Source organism: Balaenoptera physalus (assembly GCF_965194825.1).
Source record: "Balaenoptera physalus genome assembly, chromosome: 16".
NCBI lineage: Eukaryota > Metazoa > Chordata > Mammalia > Artiodactyla > Balaenopteridae > Balaenoptera > Balaenoptera physalus.
Genome location: NC_138898.1, coordinates 87,024,617 through 87,043,174, shown reverse-complemented (window position 1 = coordinate 87,043,174; position 18,558 = coordinate 87,024,617). Strand labels below are relative to the sequence as shown.

General features: G+C 49.8%; 1 protein-coding gene across 6 annotated transcripts in view; it reads right to left on the bottom strand.

Moving 5' to 3' along the window:
- SMURF1 (SMAD specific E3 ubiquitin protein ligase 1) overlaps positions 1–18,558 on the bottom strand; it is a 101,715-nt gene that overhangs the window by 3,690 nt on the left and 79,467 nt on the right. For 4 of the 6 annotated variants that reach the window (XM_082429850.1, XM_082429854.1, XM_082429853.1 and 1 more), the window contains 10 exons: positions 18,093–18,177; positions 16,333–16,479; positions 15,074–15,272; positions 13,493–13,596; positions 7,155–7,269; positions 5,821–5,999; positions 4,719–4,856; positions 3,867–3,987; positions 2,681–2,882; positions 1,094–1,178 (listed from right to left, as the gene is read on the bottom strand). In XM_082429850.1, the coding sequence (XP_082285976.1) occupies positions 1,094–1,178; positions 2,681–2,882; positions 3,867–3,987; positions 4,719–4,856; positions 5,821–5,999; positions 7,155–7,269; positions 13,493–13,596; positions 15,074–15,272; positions 16,333–16,479; positions 18,093–18,177 (1,375 nt within the window). Of the gene's footprint in view, positions 1–1,093; positions 1,179–2,680; positions 2,883–3,866; positions 3,988–4,718; positions 4,857–5,820; positions 6,000–7,154; positions 7,270–13,492; positions 13,597–15,073; positions 15,273–16,332; positions 16,480–17,392; positions 17,471–18,092; positions 18,178–18,558 lie in introns of all 6 variants that reach the window. The other 2 variants (XM_082429855.1, XM_082429851.1) reach the window with 2 other exon arrangements.

Below are 18,558 nucleotides of genomic sequence, written 5' to 3'. Positions count from 1 at the left end.
CCACTAACAATTCACTGCCTGTGTTTCTAATCCCCTGTGACTTAGATCTGAGAGCAAAATGGGGCAGTCTGGAGTATTTCCTGCAAAAACAGAAACTATCTCAAAAATAATAAAACGTCAAATCCCTGATAGAGGATTAAACGACCAGGTTAGCATTTCCTCAGGGAAGTTCTTTCCCAAAGCTATGCCCAAGAGACACCTTTTTAGATGATATTACCTCATAACAAATCAAAAAATGCAAGATTCTGACTGAGAGGACATGTAGTGCCTCTTGAATTACTAGACGTTAAGTGATTGAGGATGGCTTTTGTCAAGAAGGAGTCGGGCTAAACGGTGTGGAAGCTTTTCAGGGGGCTTAGCACTGTGGACATTCTTCACGTCCGTTTTACTCTAAGCACTAAACCATTAGAGGACACAGCCTGCCGGGGCGGGAGCAGCCCCGTGTGTCAGCACGTGCCACCCCGGGACGGCCACGCTGGGCGCAGAACCTGGGCCCGGGCAGGGCGCGTCCTCTATCTCAAGGACGTGGAAACCCAGTTCAATGTCGTGGATGGCGTGGGAACCCACAGCCTTGGTTCTCAACCAGGAACCTCCCATCACATCACCATGCATCCCGGCAACATTTGGAACTGACTCTCGTGAACCAGAGGTGGCTCTCATCTCAAGAAATGGTTCCCAAAGTGCATGTAAGTGATTTGATTTTAAACCACAAAGGAAATAACCTACTACAGATATTGTTTAAGTGAAAATCAAGGGAGGAAACATTTTTCAATACACAAGGTGCATCTGTCATACGCAGAGTTCTGAGAGGAAGAGACCAGTAACTCCAAACTTAAAACTGCAGTGTTCCCTCCTGACGGTGCACGTGTGCGCACACACGCACACACGCACACAGGTGCAGCAGGACCCAGCGAAGTGACGACTGGAGCCGGGGAGCGGCTCCAACGTCAATCACGTCTCCAGACAAAACTGGGTTCACGAAAGAGCCTCGTGCTGACCCTTACGTGTGTGCTGTCCCACTGCAGAGTCCAAGTAAGAAAACAGCTCAGAAAAGTCACGCACGGAGATGGGCTCCCAGGGCGCTGGTCCTTACCAGGTGTGGGCCTTGGGCAGGTTGTCTGTGTTCGCGTCGATCAGGTGGATGGTGAAGAGCCGCGGCCCTGCGGCGCCTGTAGAGCCTTACAAGACAACATTCTAGTTAACACGCTTCAGAGGCGGAGGCCGGGCCCTTGTCACCACCCCGAGGCCCTGGTGCCCAGGCGGCCGTCCTGCCAGAAGGTCACGGGGCTCACACGGCCACACGAGCCTCTGCCCGGTTTCAGGATGCACCTACCATGACCATTAAGTGACTAATAACCAGACATTTTAGAAAATCGCAGGAGCAGGCAGAGCAAAGACGGAGACAGCTCTCCTCTCACACCCGACCGCGAGCCTGCTCCAGGGCGGGTATCTGAAAAGCAAGATCCTTAAATCACCAGTAATTTTTTTTTTTTTTTTTTAACAGAAATGTCTAGCAAGCAGGATATGGAGTCAGGAAACCTCCCCAGGCAGAGGCCCAGTGGAAAAAGAAAGACACAAATGCTGGGACCAAAGCCCTAGGACGAGAAGTAACTTCTCTCGCTCCAAGAGGAGGAGGAGTCTACAGGGAACGTACCCGTGACATCTGTCTGCTCTCACTATTAATATGCAAAGTCGCATTTACTAAGTTTTAACATATTAAGATTCTTCACCTTACTCCTGCCGGTTGTCAGGGTTATCAAGTGACAAAACCCCCAAATTTTACAAATCGCAGAGCCCTAGAGAGGCCCTCAAGGACTTTCGCAGTTGGCTGTGCCGACCACGAGCCCCTCCAGGCCCCTCCTGAGGCTCAGAAGCCTCGTGGTGGACAGCCTCCCACCCCCTCCTCCTCCGGCCCCCAGCTCCAGACCCAGTGAGCCAGCGACCCAGCCAGAGCCGGAAGGGACGCGTGAGAGGACGGGGACCTAGCTGGACAGGGGAGCCTCTCAGGCAGGCCCCTCGTACAGATGAGGAAACCAAGGGCCCGGGAGGACGCCTGGAGCTGCGACCCACACGGCAGCAGTGTGCTCTTAGAAACTCAGGACTGCAGTTAGAGAGCTGCTGTCAGAAGATTCAGACATTAACCCACGGTGCGTTTCTAAGTGGCTTTCTTTCCCCAAAGCCTTGTTGCTCTTTGTACCCTCCCTCTGTCACCAGTTCTGTTGAGGGAGGGAAGCGGAGGCCCCAGCTCCCCTGGGCCTTCCTGGCTCAGATCTTTCCAGGCCCAGCCCTATGTGGGCACCAGCCGGCCGGCACCCACCACTGCTGTGTCACGTGGCTCAGAGGCCCTGGGAAAGGTGGTCTGAGGGGGGCAGGGCTCTGTGTGATGGACATGCCCTCCCACGTCTTTCCAGATGTTTTCTTTCAACTTGGGCAAAGGACAGTAGAGCCTCGAGCCCTGGGGGCAGCAGAGAGAAGGGCAACTGAAAGGCCACGGCTCGTGTGGAGGGAAGAGGGTCTCTCCAGCCCCTTGGCCAGGCAGCACCCCTGCAGTGCCAAGGGTCTGTCCTGAAGGACCCGACGCCATGCCGTCTCCTGGCAACGCCCCAGGACGACCGCCCGCGGCAGTCTGGTCCCCTCCACGGCCCCGGCCCAGCGCCAGCCCCACCGCCACGTCAGTCACCTTGCAGCGCCTTGAAGCCCTGGAGGGGGACCCGCGTGGAGCCCGTCACGAACTGCAGCAGCCGGGCCCTCCTCTCCTCGTCGAAGGTCTCCACCGCCTGCCAAAACCACCGGACCACGTTGCTGTCGGCCCCGCAGTGCTTCAGCCGCGTGTTGGACTTCCAGTCGTCCAGGTCGATCTTGTCCAGGCCGCCGATGATCAGCTGTGAGGGCGTGAAGGCAGGTCACCTCCCCGACGTACGAACCGACGGGTGCCCGGGCTCCCAGGGCATGGAGAGCGTTACAGACCACGTGCCAACAAACCGGACACACGTTCAGACAAGTCCACAGACACGTACACGGCGGGCCTGAGGCCCAGGCTCTGTGTCTGCACCTCCGGGCTGGCTGCCAGCCCGAGGACGCTGGTGTGGCTACTGAAGTGACGTTTCCTTACCAGCACGTGCGTGTGTGAGTGTGTGTGTGCGTGTGTGAGCGTGCATGTGTGAGTGTGCGTGTGTGAGTGTGTGTGTGTGTGCCTGTGTGTGCACTGCACTGGGGAGGCGGGAGGGCCAAAGGACCAGCCAGAACGGCTGCACGGGGCCACCTGTAAAGTGGGGCCGCTTCCCGGGGACGCGTGGGGCTTGACGTCTGAGGAGAAGGGAACAGGCGAGGGGCGTGCTTGTTGCTGCGACCCGCTCCGGAGCCATCGCTCCCCCCGGGGAGGCACCTCGGGGCCCAGAGCTCTGGCACCGCCCTGGGGGGCAGAAAGGCCGGGAACAGCCTGAAAGGCAAGGGCTACTTGGCACCAGAAGCGGATGAGGTGCGAGGGAATCGCTTTGTTCACGCCCATGAAGAAGGACCAGAAATGACGGTAGTACTTTGTTCTGGGCCTAATAACAGCCAGAATCAAACAAAAGCTGGAGCAGCTAGTCATGATAACTTCCTCCACCGAGGTGACGCCACAGGAGGGGCTTAGGAAGCTGCGCTGCTGGGGAGCTTGCGCAGCGGGACAAGCCGCCGAACGCCTGGAATGATGCCGCCAGGCGGGCGCCAGGCCTTGGCATCAGCTGCTCAGGCCTCCCCGACCCCCCACTCGGCCCCCAGCCCCGCCTCTGCTCTCCTGCAGCCCCGGCGGCCCCTGGGCCTGTGGGGATCGGGCAGCCGGGGACCGCCCATCACGCGCCCCGGCCCCACAGGCGCTCACGCACCTCCAGCTCCTTCTGGTCAAAAGGCTTCAGTAAGTGTTGAGGGATGAGTTCATTAAACCCCTTCTGAAGAGCCAGGAACTGGGCCTCGATCCCCCTCATAAACCTCCAATTTACATATAACCTGAAAGAAAAATGCACACGTTGGAAGCAGTATCAAATGGTTCGTGAACATCATTTTTTTCTCCATTAGTTGGTTCTGATATCTGCTGAACCCTGCCCACCAGCCTCCCCTAACGGGGAGGAAAACCCCACTGGCGGGCAGTACCCAGCCTAAGAGTCAGGTTAAAACTAAATCAGCCCCTCCCTTAGAGGTTCTGATTGTTTGCTTGAAATAGCAGTAGGATCTAACCTGACCTGTTACAGGTGCCATAATTTTAAAATATGTTTGAAAAGAAAATACAGGGCACAGTGAGAACTACACACCAGTCTGACAGCCTGAGCACAGACATGCCCATGTGTCTAAATTTCCCATGGAAGACACTAGTCGTTTATTTGCCTCAAGAGGTGGGAAAACAGACTATAAAGAGGTGGACTTCCATCACAGCAAGCTCAAGGAAGCGTCCCCCAAACCTGAGGGAGGCCTACTCCTCCCTCCCGTGGTTACCACCTTCACACCCACAATCAGGCGGTCACTTGAAAGCTACCCCTTGGGCTCTGGGGTCATGAATCCCCCTTTAACGGGTCAACCCTGGAGCCCACCGCTGACCCCGCCGGTTTCTGGAAGTCTCTGCCGCTACCATGACTCTGGTCCAAGTGCTCCGACGACCTAAACGTGGCCCCCCCGGGCCCAGGACAATCCCAGGCCCCGCCAGTCTCAGCGGCGACCCCCGGGTGCCCCAGAGCAGTACCTACCGGACGTATTCCTTCTTGTTCTCCTCTGTGACAGGGACATTCCTGCCGTTGGGTTTCAGTTCATGCTGAAGAATCCTCCCGAAAGCGCTGTGCTCCACACAGAACGTGTGGTCCAGCACGGGGGTGATGTCGTTCTCTCTGGGAAGTTAGGACAGAAGACGGATGTCACTTAGGCCTCGGCCACCGCGCGGGCACAGATGGAACATTGAATCAACAATCGTAGGACGAGGGACTGGCTCCTCCTTGCAGAAGAGCGGTGACGGTAGTGACACCGCTCTGTGACTTCACGGGGCAGAGCACGCCGACTGCTTTGCACCCTGAGCCTCCGAGCGGACAGGAGGGAAGCACGAAGGGGTAACTGAGTCAGAGGGAAGCCTCGCCAAGAAAATACGCGCCCCCTTCCCCAGGCAGCCTTTCCGAGGGCATCAGTTCAAGGAAGCACTTGAAAGTCAGAACCGGCTCCTTCATCTGCCATGTTTCTGGAAACAGAGCCTGGGAGGTTGTCTATAGGATGAAGGCCCTGGCCCCCCGCAGACCTGCCTTTCAAGCTGGGACACGTGGAAGGAGGTGGACAGAACACGGGACACGATCGAGTCCTCGGCTTGTCCCCCGGTCCCAGAGCCTGGACCTCTCATTCCCGTGAAATCGGTCCTCACGAGGACCCCCGACACCTACGGTGACCGTGTAACTGTGCCTGTTGCTTTTAAGAGAGTTTTAGGGTAATCCTAAAACAAAGGCACCTAAACATTAGGGTGATTTTGGATACCTTCTTGGCTGGAGACACCCCAGAGTGTCACAAACCAGCCAACCACCAGGCCTGGGGATTAACATTCACAATCATAACTTAATAAGTCAAGGAAACAGCAAAAGAAACTAGTCTATGATGAGAAACTGGCCAGACATTACGAGGGAAATGTCAATTAAGTATTTTTGTTGAATCTACTTTTATGTTTCTGATAGTTTGTTTCTATTCTCCGATTTCACACCCATCCCCCAAATATATACCCACGTGCACGTGCACACTACACAACACAAAGGGATTTGGGGCACGCTAAGACGGGTGACGATGGATGCATTTTCAGTTAACTGAGTTAGTACTTACAGAATCCACACTAAGCTTTTATGAAGTTCGGGGTCCACCGATTCCAAGTCAGAAAGCTGGATGGGTTTCCCCAGTAGCTGCTTGTAGAAGGGAACTGTGAAACCCCCGTTTATGTAGTGTCCATGGAACACAGCCAGGCCCATGATCCGACCCACAAAATGGAAATAAGACAAGTGGTCCTGTAGGGGGCACCAGAGAACATGAATTCGTGAGAAAAATGACCGGCCAAGGCAGATGGGTATCTTGTACTTTCTCCAGGTTTCTTGAATCAGTTACTCACAGGCTGCACTCATGACCAGATGAAAGACGGCTACATAGGAGGTCAAATTTAGCGCATGACTTTTGGAGAGGTCATCTAAACGATACCTTATATTATGCCCTTGGTTCAAACACCTTCTCAGAATTGCTACCTAATTTGTGGGACCCAGTGCAAAATGAAAATGCAGAACCCCTTATTCAAAAGTTGAGAATATCAACATGGTGACGGCAGAGAATCAACCAACCCTGGCCCCTTCTCAGCACAGGGCCCGGTGCTGGCACAGGTTACTCGCCCAGGAGGCCGCCGGCCCCTCCCTCCCACTGCACCACGAGGAAATAAAGGGCAAAAGGTAATCCCCCTTCTTCCTGCCATCCCTCCCCCATCCCACAAAAAAGGAGAAGAGAAAAAATCCCAAGGGAGTCGAGGCGGGGACACAGAGGAAAATAACTGTGAACGACCCAAGTAAGAGAACCATTCTAAAACCAGCGCTGTTCTGGTTTGTAACCAGGGAACCTCCTGTTTCTACTTTGAGGTTGGAATTATAATCAGATAGTTAGCTCCCACGTTGGTGAAAGGTCCTGTCACATCGACTGCTCGTCAGGGGCCACACGCACGGCGAGGACCGCAGGACGCGGCCCCACGTCAGAGCCCTCCTCTCGCCCGCTGGCCCCCCTCGGGCCAGTTACACACACTCTGCGCCTATTTCCTCATCTCTCGGACAAGCGGCTAAGGGTATCAGCACTGGTGGCCAAAAAGGCCAATTATGGGAATATTCCCATTCCAGCTGGGAGGAGGATGGACCGCGTGACCCACTTCTCAGAATGACACCGTCAACAGATACAGCCGTCAAGCCAGAGTTCCCCTGAAACGGCGTACTCACTGATACCAGTCACTGAAGATACGGGATTGAAACCATCCATCTTAATCCAGTTCTCACTCTACCTTGCAATGTTTTATTTACCACAGACTTTGAGTAAGTCTACAATGAATCAGCCAAGAATTGAGATTGAAACTGGAAATCCATTTAAGAAATTCTCCAACTAAATCTCCGACCTCTTTATTCATTAATACTTACAGGGTTGATGGAAGAATCGGGATTGATTTGCAACGTGTAAATGTTGTCCGTGGAATATTGGAAGAGTCCATAATACGGATTCAACATCTCATGGCACAATAAGTAAAGCCACTCCCTAGAAACAACAACAAGACATTTTAAAACTTCCTAGTTTCAGATCTTAACAAAAGGACTGATTCACCATGCCCTAGAAAGCCAAATTGGTAAGGCTGCCTGGCTCTGAGAGGATGTGATTTGTGCCGATTGGGCAAATAAGCTTAATGAAGTAAAAAAAATTGCTTCTGGTGGTATCAGAAATGGATTTTCTGGCCAAAAGTCCAGTAACTCTGAAGCTGAGAAAGAACTGTGGTTGCCTGGAATCAGTACCAGCTCAGAGGCACAGTGTTCTCTGCAGTCTGTCAGCTTTCTTGCACCCCAACTAAGGTTTTCTCTGCTACTTTGCAGAGATCAAGATCTCAGGTGACGATGTTAACAATGTGGTAAAAACCAACAAAAGTGCAACAAAAAGCTGTACGATCCTACTTTTATGTCAAAAATGCGTGTGCACATACACGAAACAGAAAAAATATATACGCAGAGCATAGAGAAAGATGGGAAGGATTTATACTAACATCTTGACAGTAGGTAACTGGAGAATTTGCATTCTGGGCGTTTTAAATTTTTTTCACTTCTTTCTAGTTTTTAGATTTCTGATGGTATCATGTTATTAATGTTTAAATAAGGAGAAAACATTTCCCAGTCTAGGGAGACAGGGATTATTTAAGAACGACTTTTGCCCTCATAATTTTCTGTCCTGTTGAATTCTTATTTTTTGCCATAAGCATTTATCACTTTTATAATTTAGAGGACTAGTTTAAAATTTTTAAATGTTAATTCTAAGAGTTTAAAAATCTGGATAGGGTACATAAAATGGATTATTTTCTGAATTCCTTTATGTCTGAATTATTTCATTATTAAAAAAAACCCCAAATCAAAACCAATCAAACAAAAAAAGCACTCTGAACAGAACCTGTATGACTCAGCTGCTGCGGCCAGATTGTGATAAGCCCAGGTGTGGGGGTCTATACAACACTGTGTGGCCTTTTATTCTTTCTACTCAAAACTCCTTCAAATGGATGAATCTTATTAAGATAGCTGCCCCAAGTTTTACTCTGGAATTTCTTACTCCTTCAAACAGAAAAGACAGAACTGAGAAAATACGAAAAGGATAAGCACAAATGCAAATCATCTGTCCGAGAAAATTGTGAAAAGACACACAAAATGATTACACCAACACAAAGTTGTGTATCAAACTCAAAAGAACAGGAAGGAACTACCAGAAGAGATGAGACAGACACCAAATCTTACGAAGCCTCTTTACTAGGAAGGCAGAATTTCCCAACTCTGGTGCTTTGATTTATCCCCAAGTTTTGGAGTTTGGATTTATGAAGAATTGTTTTCATAAATGCCAAGGACCTGCAACTGTCTAGACAGGAAGTGATTAAAATACAAGCAAACATTCTGACCGAGCTGTGGACAAGGTACAGAGCATGAGGTATGTTCTGGAAGTGGTCAGGGAAGAGCTAACTACACAGGCAGAAGAGGGAGAGAAAGGAAAAGGTTCAGAGCCAAACACTGGGGAGATGAGCATAGACTGATTCCCATCGACCAACATAAGGGCCACAGACACACACGTATGTGTAACACACATGTAACTGACATCTCTCCTCAGCCCTACACGACAGGTGTGAGCCACTCAGACACGAGGAAGACTCAGCTGAAACAACGCGAGATCAGACTGGAGGCAGAAAAGCAGGGCTTCTCAGCTCTTCCCTCTGTAGCATCATGTTAATCAAAGGAGCTACACAAAGACTTGATAACCACGGAAAATGCAGAGGAAAGCGAACTCCTAACCAGACCAAACCTAACCCAGCTATTCACGTGCGTGCCTAGGAACCTCTAACCCCAGCTGTGCACGGGAGCAACCATAAAGTAAAACAGTTCAGGATACTGACTCTTGAGATATCTCGAGACTATAAAGGAAAAGGTAGAGAAGAGAAAATGGAAGTAGTTTGATTTGAATTTAGGACAAATATGAATGAGGAAGTAGGAAGAGTCTCCCTAAAAGGGGGACGGAAAGCCTAAACCCCTAGTCAGGAAACGGAATTCGTGTTTTCAAGGGCAAACAGAAGTTACATTCGCCAGAAGAAAGATGGTTCCTAGAATCAATATTGAGAAGATCAAGGAAGAAACTTGGAACAACCTGGAAAGGAAAAGCATTTCCCACGGAGAGGCAGTACCAGTGCAAGCGCGCTATCAGGAAAGCCGGGCTTTTCTGCATCCCTCATCCCAGACGGAGTCAAGATCACCTGAGGAGCAGGAGGGGAGATGAAGGAAGACAGCGATGGATAGAGGCTGGAGGAGTGATTCTGTTCTGCGGCCCAAGGGCACATCGTGGCTTTTGTAATTATTTACTTTTGGCTGCTGAAAAAAATCCCAGTTCCACCCAGAAACCTGATGAGACCCCCTATAATGCTTCTCAGAACCTAATTTTGCTGGTGCTGACTGCTGCAGCGCTGAGAATCCACTTGCGTTTTCTAAATTGTGAGGGTGCGAGGCTCTCCTGTCCCCTGACCCCCAAGGCCGGGCCGCTGTCACACGTCCGCACAGGAACGAGGCCCCTTGGCGGCATCTACCAGCGGTCCCTTGGCAGCATCTACCAGCGGTGTGGTCCCTTGTGCAATGTTATGATTAATGTCTGGACCTCGTTAGGTTGAGGACTCCTTTGCACTGGGGGAGGGGGCGTGGGGGGGGAGGGGGCGTGGGGGGGAGGGGGCGTGGGGGGGGAGGGGGCGTGGGGGGGAGGGGGCGTGGGGGGGGGAGGGGGCAGGGGACACGTTGCTTTGCTCACATTGTATCCCAAGTACCCAGTCCGCGGTGGAGTCTCAATGCTTACTGGTTAATGAATAAATACAGAAAGTACTCCCTCCGAGGGCCCGGGGGTGCACGGGCTCCGGGGGGGAGGGGGGGCATGCAGCACAGAGGGAGGCTGTGAGGACCACCCGCATCCGAGCCGCAGAGACCGGGTGGGCAGTTCAGCGAGGCGGGAAAGAGCAGCTGGGGGGAGGGGCAACCCGAAATGTTGAACTGTTAGGTCTAAGAGGCTAAATACCCAAGCACAGATGAGAGGCAGCTGGTAAGCAAGTCTGGAGCTGAAGGAGGGGCGGCCAGGAGGCTCCAGGGCTGCGCTCGGATGCCCGCCAGGTCCAGCGGGAAGGAGGAGGGGGACGCACAGCAGAGGAGCCTGAGAGGGAGATGAGAGGGAAACCAGGTGCCCTGGAAACCAAGTGGCAACGGTGTTTCGAGAAGCAGGGGGCCACCAACTACATCAAGTCCTGCTGACCGACCAAGACTGAGTCATCATCACTGGGTTTGGTGAGATGCAGATCGGGGGGGGGCCTCGACACAAAGGGCTTCAGAGGGCAGAGACATCTGCTCAGAATGTGTTCAAGAGAAAGCGAGGATGTGGGAGCGGGAATTGGGATCACACAAGTCTTTTGAGGGGTTTTGCTACGAAGAGAACAGAGGAACGGGGCGATGACTGAGCTACGCATTCTTGAACGCATCTCTGTCTTTCCTGGAGTTTCTAATTGTTTTTCTTTTTCCTGTGCTTTCTTTGCCTTTATTGCCTCCTTTTTTGAAGCTTCAACAGGAAGGGGATATAGTATCTAGGAAAGGTTTGGGGGGGGGGCATGTTTGTTTCTTTTAAGAAGGGGAGTTGCCATAACACATTTGTATGACCCAAGAGAAAGGGACATTTTGATGAAAAGAAATAGATGTGAAATAACAGGAAAAGCAAAAGGGCCTGTGATGCACTGTGCCAGGGGCGGGGTTGCTCTTATACAGGGACATGCATGCGCCACTCAGGGCCACGGCGGGGAAGTCTGACCATACGAGTACAGACAACGGCAGACTCGATATCTGGTGGTGACGGTGAGGAAAGACCCTTCAGATTGCTTCTGTTTCCTCAGTTAAATAGGAAGCAAAGTCAGCAGCTAAGAGTGAGGATGGGCGGAAGTGACGCCAGAGATCTGAGAAAGAGAACTACGGGGGAACTGAAGTAGGTGCTGGACCCTCCTTGCGGCCGGTGGCTATCGATGCAGAGAAAGGCCAGCAGCATGGAAGTGCGTTCGCCTCCAGCCACATTCAGCCGCTCAGGCAATGCTCAGAGCAGCCGGAGGAGGGGATCTTCAGAGCTGGGGTTTTGCCAGGTAAGCACAGCAAACGGAAAGAGAGGCAAGGAAGTTATGAGGGGGCGTAAGGGAGCCCTTATGATGGTGGATTGCGGGTAAGGAGGAAGTGAAGGCAGGAGGGGCACGAAAAACCGAAAAAAGGTAGAATCCATGGATGATGGGTGGGCATGGATGGGGTCAAATAAAGTAGACGTGCCCAAAGCCAGACCGTTCTCTGACAGTGACTCTGGGTGCTGAGAAGCAGCGAAGCAGTGTCTTCAGAGTTCTGAATGAGAACTGTTTTCCTTCTAGAAGCCTATAAAGAGCTAAACTACCAGTCAAACTGTAGATTATAAGACATTTTCAGACTCAAGATCTTGGAAAATTCCCCTCCCACACACACACCCCCTTCTAAGAAAGCTACTTGAGGATATATTCCAGTAACATAATGGAGTAAGCCAAGAACGAGGAAGCCATAGGACCCATACAACAACGGCTCTAAGCCAAGAAAGCAGTGAAGTCCCATGAAGACAACTGCAGCAGGTCCAGAGGATCAACAGTCAGTCTGGACAGAGTCTCCACAAGAGAGATACATGGGGCAAAGGGGGTGGGTGAGGATGGCAAAAGGTGAAGTTTGATGGGGCAACAGAGACAAGACCTGGTTTTAAGAAGAAAGAAGAAGAAGAAATTCTTGGGAAAATTAAAATTTGTTCGAAAGGATAAACTAAATGATAGAATACCACTTAATCCCTCAATGAACAATATTTACATTGTCATAATATAAAACAATGTATTGACTTTTCAACTCCTATAAATAATAGGTAGACAAGCACAAGAGACTGACTTAATTTTGGTGACAGAACAAAATATAAATCTTCAACCTTGACAATATAAAAGTAATACTACAGATGACAGAATGTAAGAGGTAAGAGGTGGAAGGAATGCTGGAATGCTGAAGGGAAAGTCAGGAGTATTAATATCCTTTTCATATGAAAAAGAGAGGTCAAGAGATAATGCCTCTAGGTGACCATGAAAAAATAATGGTGAAAAAACATTATATAAAGTTACAAAGACAATGATAGAAGAACTAAAAACACTGATATTACAAAACTGAGAAGTGAGAGTATTAAATTAGATCCTCACCACAACCATTACCTGGTCTATCTGCGCCTATGACCATGCATCATGAAATCAGTAGATAACATCAGAACCTGATCGAGTTAGTGATCTAGATGATTGGTTATATTAGAAGAAACAGTTAAAAGAGCAGAAGAACAGTTGTCTCAAAGGTGAAAAGAGGTAAGACACGAAACAGAATATAATCATGAAAAGCTACTATCTTTAAAATCATTTGCATGAATTATTTTGACCAAAATCTCATTTTACAAAACTTGTTTGACACAAATGCAACGTATATGCCTTCCTCCCACCCCTGAAAATCCTCTAGTGAGAGAAGCAAGGCTGCCTCCGTATTAACTTCGGGTTCAGTCAGGCCACATGGAGAAGGGAGTAAGGGTAGAAGTTTAATAATTCATACTTTCAGGGCTTCCCTGGTGGCGCAGTGGTTGAGAATCTGCCTGCCGATGCAGAGGACGCGGGTTCGAGCCCTGGTCTGGGAAGATCCCACATGCCGCGGAGCGACTAGGCCCGTGAGCCACAATTGCTGAGCCTGCGCGTCTGGAGCCTGTGCTCCGCAACAAGAGAGGCCGCGACAGTGAGAGGCCCGCGCACCGCGATGAAGAGTGGCCCCCGCTTGCCACAACTAGAGAAAGCCCTCGCACAGAAACGAAGACCCAACACAGCCATAAATAAATAAATAAATAAATAAATAAATAAATAAATAAATAAATAAATAAAATTTAAAAAAAAATAATAATAATAATTCATACTTTCTAAGAAGGAAAGTGGTGGTGAAGCGCAAGCGCGTTCTGATGGGTCATGGCGAGATGCTAGCGTGCACACGCTCTTAGGAATTCTTTTTCTAAGGACGCTCTCTGATGGCAACACCTGAAGTCCTGACTGCTCCAAGACCAGCACCAGAAAGGGGCAAATGACTTCTCTGCAAATATTTGCTCACAGGTGCGCTCAAATCCATGCAGCAGGGAGGGGGTTACACGAGCCTCTCACCTCGCCACCCCGCCATAGTCCAAACCTTCTTCTCCTCGGAATTTCACCATCAGTCGCTTTTTCAAGTCTTTTGGTCGCATCTTCATTATCTGGCGATAAGACTCCTGCACATCAAAATTACAGTTTCAGAGAGAAGAACTTATCTTATTTTTAAAGTTATAAAATGATGAAAGGTTATTTATAATGGAGCTCGATTACAAATAAGCATCTGAGCTTATTTTTAAGCCTTTGAATCTGATTTTTGTCTGGTTCCTATTGAGAATGTTTATTTGGCATCTAGGACATTGCTGCTTCCTTCACTTTTTCTCCCTCGGAAACAGCAAAGCACATGGCAGGTGATAGTGTACCTAAAGGAAACACATTTATTCTCAGCGCAATCATGACTTAAGAGTTAAACATCCTCGCTAGGGTTGATTTTCTCTACCCAAAGTAATTCCAAAGTGTCCTATAAATAATTGATATATTTTAACCAAAATGAAGACATCACAAGAGAGTCTGAATACTAAAAGAATTCTGAGCCTGATTTTACATCTGAAGTCAAAAATCACACTTTCCCACGGAGTCAAAAAAAACCAAGGAGGGTTTAAGTAAGACATAAAGCAGCTTACCAGACACAGAAAACATGTGGTCAGCCTAATAGTCCCTCAGATTCAGCATCTGGAGTGGAACCAGCTAAATGTCTGTAGGTATTTTCAGTGAAAAGGCACTTAAGGATCTTTTCTTGCTTTAAATTTAATGTAATTCAAAAGCTGGATCCCAAGAGGCAAGAGGACGCTGAGTGGAGACGATCTGGCAGCAGCACGTCAAGAATTCATCTCTTTTCTATCCCCGACAAACATTTACGATGCTCAGTGGGCAAAATCAGGCACTTCGGCTGATCCACTCATCTGGCTGTGCCCAAGCCTCCAGCACGGCCCTGGGCGCTTTGGTGAGAAGGTGCTGAGCTGCCCGCAGGGGCGGTTCCCTCCGCGGCCCCCTCAGCTGCTGTGGCCCAGTGAGAATGCGTGTCTCGTTTGATCATTTCTGCCAAGGATTCCACAAAGGCCCAAACACAGCTGAGATTCTACTCATGATCGTGGGCCTGAGACACGGGCCCTGCCTACCGAAGGCCCTGCCCGTTTAGGGACCCTGATCCCGCAGGGGAGCTTGACAAAGGCCAGAACCCTGCCCGGAACCATCGGTTCTTCCTCCTTCCAGAAGGGACAACAGGGAGGCCGCTTTGCTTCTCTGAGGCGGCAACGCCACGAGGGGAATTGCGTGCAAGGCTGCAGCGGAAGGAATGCTTGATTCTAGGAAACCGTGCAGATGGCAGGAAATAGAATCTGTACAACGTGGGCGCAGGGATTTACAATATTATTTAGTACTAGTTTCTGTACAGATCTCCACATTTTCCCTCGGAAGTCATTGATTTTTAAACCTTTACCACAGGAGGAAATACAGTTCCCTCTCTCACCTTGGGCTTTGGCCCTGATAAAGCTCTGCATTTCACCGAGCAATAAAATCAATCTCCGAAACACCAAACAGAAAGCAGAACTCACTGTCTACTGACAGGGAGGAGGACTCTGTGCCCGAACCCCGTACCTCAAATATTTCCTCTCTGGATACTTCGATGCGGCAGTGACCAGCTTGGGGTTGCTGAAGGGAGAGTTCGTGTCTGAGGACCTTCAGTTTCTGGACTAAATCTCTCTCATATCTCTGGGCGGGAAGCTCCTCGTCTTCCACGGAGCCCTCACTGGGCAGTGGCAGCGGCTGGCTGGGCTCCTTTAGTTGGCACTGGTGACTGGAGAAGAACAGAAGCATCGAGGTCGCCCCAAGAGCAGCGGCCAAGGTTGCTGCCAGCAGTGTGCCCACACAAAAGGGACTGAGAGGGGAAGGCATTTCACCAAACTGCTAGTCAAACTTTCTTACGGAAAGACTGCTGGTGGCCACCCTCAGACTAAATAGATGTCTAGGATTCAGTAAAGGAGACCCTCCATCTCCGTATCTCATACATTATCGTTGCCATAAGTAAAAACAGAAACTGCTAGCATTCATCGTGCATCTAGTGCGTATCTGTGAGCCTGACCAACGCGCTATTAGACGTGCCTTGGGGGTGAGAATTAAATGGAGTTGACGAGAGCACTTTCAAAGCAGATGACCGTGGAGGGGGGCAAAGTGCACAGGAGCAAGCAAGTGACATCCAGTGGTAACTACTCCTCCTGCTCATAACCAAGGGATTTCTAAGCCCACTCATCGAAAGCAGAAGTCCAGAGGCCTTTTGGACAGAAGGACTAGGGCCAGTAGAGGAACACAGTGGCATCCGTCCTGTTCAAGTTTTGCCAGTGGTGTCAGCTGTCAATGACAAGTGCCCCGGGGGTCTCTCATGTTCTGAGGACACAGCAAACCTGGAACGCGGAGTGTGGGATCCAAGGTTATAGCCAGGTCCACGGCCCCCGGGAATGATGGCCCGGGAAGAGGTTCCAGCAAGCAGTGTTCTGGACCAGCCCTCCCAGACAGTGGTGAGCGGGCACCAGGGAAAAGCCTCACTTCACTGCTTCTCTAAGGCCACGTATCTCATCAGAATGCTGCCCACGGAAGCTTCGTGAGTGAAGCTGCCCCATACTGCCAGCTCAGGGGATTTTATTTAGGCTGCAAGCTAGAGCAGGGTGACAACAACATAGGACTTCACTACTGCTCACAGCGGCTTGAGAGTTTAAAACGCAATTGTCCACCAAATGTTTATCATATTTTGCTCACGCTTATTCTCTGCTAACCAACAATGCAATCAAGAAATGAAGAAGAAAGGTAGTAGAAAACATGAAATTTTAACAAGGTCAACAAAGATTTGGTAAAAGTCTTACTTCATGATGTGGTGTAACCTCGGGTCTGTAAACTGGGTTGTTCGGTTATTATGATCTACAAAATATATTCTCCCGGAAACGGTACTTCGGACTTCCCAGCCAGGTGGCAGCGGTCCAAGTTCATCACAGTTCACGCTGTTAAGGTCTCTACCAAAACGGAAGATACAGAGAGGTTTGTCCATCTGTGTGTGGAGGCCTAAGACCAAAACTTCCGTGAGAGAACCCGGGGGCGTCCCCTTATCCAGGGGCCGTGTCCCGGTCCTGCTAAGAGGGGCAGTCGCGGTGCTGCTTACGCCAGACTTGCACTGAGCCCAGGCCTCTGTGCCGCAAGTGGCGGCACAGTCCCGCGGATAAACCGCAACCCTCAGAGCCGGTGACCATGATAGGGAATGTGGTCTGCCCAGGGAATACCATTCCTTCCATGAAGGAGGGCCAGAATAGTAGGAAATAGCTGAAGGCTGCTGGAAAACTCTGGATTCACAATTAAATGCTCAAGGTCAGAAAGGTTTCTGCATGGAAAAGCTCCCAAGCAGTACAAGTTTTTTCAAGCTGATGCGGATGTATGAACATGCATTCGAAATCTTCCAATTCTAGACAGCTGCGCCGGGAGGAGGCCGTCTCATTTTTGAGTTGGCTTTGTTAATAAGCAAGCCTTCCTAATTCTAACCTCTTGGTTCATTATTTCAGTACACTCCACAGTCATCTGGGAGCGCAGCATCACTGACCAAGATGCCTCCTAATGAGGACCAAAGCCTGACATTCCTTCCAGTGAGTTCTAACGAGACGCCTCATTCATCTGCAGGTAATATTTCCATTCGAGTTACAGATACTGAATTGTGAATTCAACATAGATTTGGAAAATCAAAGACAAGAAGCTTGTTCTCAGATGAAACAAATTATGAATAAAAAGGAAATGAGCATTACTAAAAATGTCATTAGGAAGTAATGCTATTCTGAAACAAAAGAAAAATTTTTTTAAAGAAAAAAGGAAAGCAAAGCAAAGAGAAAAAAGAAACTTAACTCCATTACGGGGTGGGGGTGGGGCAGGGGTCTCTCTGACCTGGGCTCGGATGTATGGCCTTGTAGAAGGAATTCGTATAGAAAAGCTTCATCTCCCCCAGGAATGGTCCCCAAGGGACTGAGGCAATAGGGACAGTAAAGTAGAAGAGAGAAAGGGTAATAGCGTCTTTATATTTCCTTTTTAACTTTTTATTATGGAAAATTTTAAGCATATAAAAAAAAATAGAGACCATAATGAATAACCAACTCTAACAATTACCAGCTTATCGCCAACCTGTTTCCAATGCTCCCCTATTCGCTTCCCCACCCCGATTATTTAAAGCATCACATCAGACATCATATCATTTCGTTCAGCAATATTTTTAGTTTAGAATGAGAGCAACACATCTTTAAGGGTTTATCGGTTTTTCAAGTAAGTGCATTTGATTTAATCTAGGGGTGAGGGGCTTTTGCAGTTACATGATCTAATTTCAAGATCCAGGATTGCTTTCTCAAGGGCCCCCTTGCATTACGGCAGCTGCTGATGTAGCAGCTGGAGAGTTGGGTGGGGTTGCATCAGAGCGGGGACCGTCCCCCCAGAAAGCCTGAGTCCAGGACCCCTGTTACATATCCCTCAGTGCTGCTGCTCTTCCACGTTTACATCTTCACACCAAAGGGGCTCTATCACCCACAGTCCGGGGTGGGGGGTCCAGGCGACTGCTGGAAAATGGCCTTGATGGTGAGAATTTTAGGAAACTTACCTGGGTATCCTGGGGTCGTGCCACGTGCTAACTCCAGTCTGCGTGTGCAGGAAGTAAACCTGCCCCTGCACCGTCGTTCTCTGTTCTGCATGAGAAAGTGGGGGATACGGTAGTTACATTCAATTCCAGAGAGAGTTTTCAACCAATCCTGTAAGCACAGAGTCCCAGCTTCCTTCCAACAGTCTTTAAAAGCACCGAGAGAAGGGTTTGAAGGGCAGCAGTTAACTTCTGCCTGGCATCTGGGAGTCACAAGTCCTGGGTCAATGTGTAGGTGGACGTTACTTCTCCTGGTCACACCTGGAGAGGCGGCCACACCCCTGGACCTGCCACCTCGGGACTGACCCTACCTTGACCTCTGTCCCCTGCATTAGCTCTTACTTCCGGTCTGATCTGCCACATCTACATGGATTCCGCTTGCGTTTAGGTGCTCCCTCTGTGCTTGTCAAAAGATCCCATCCTTTCACTC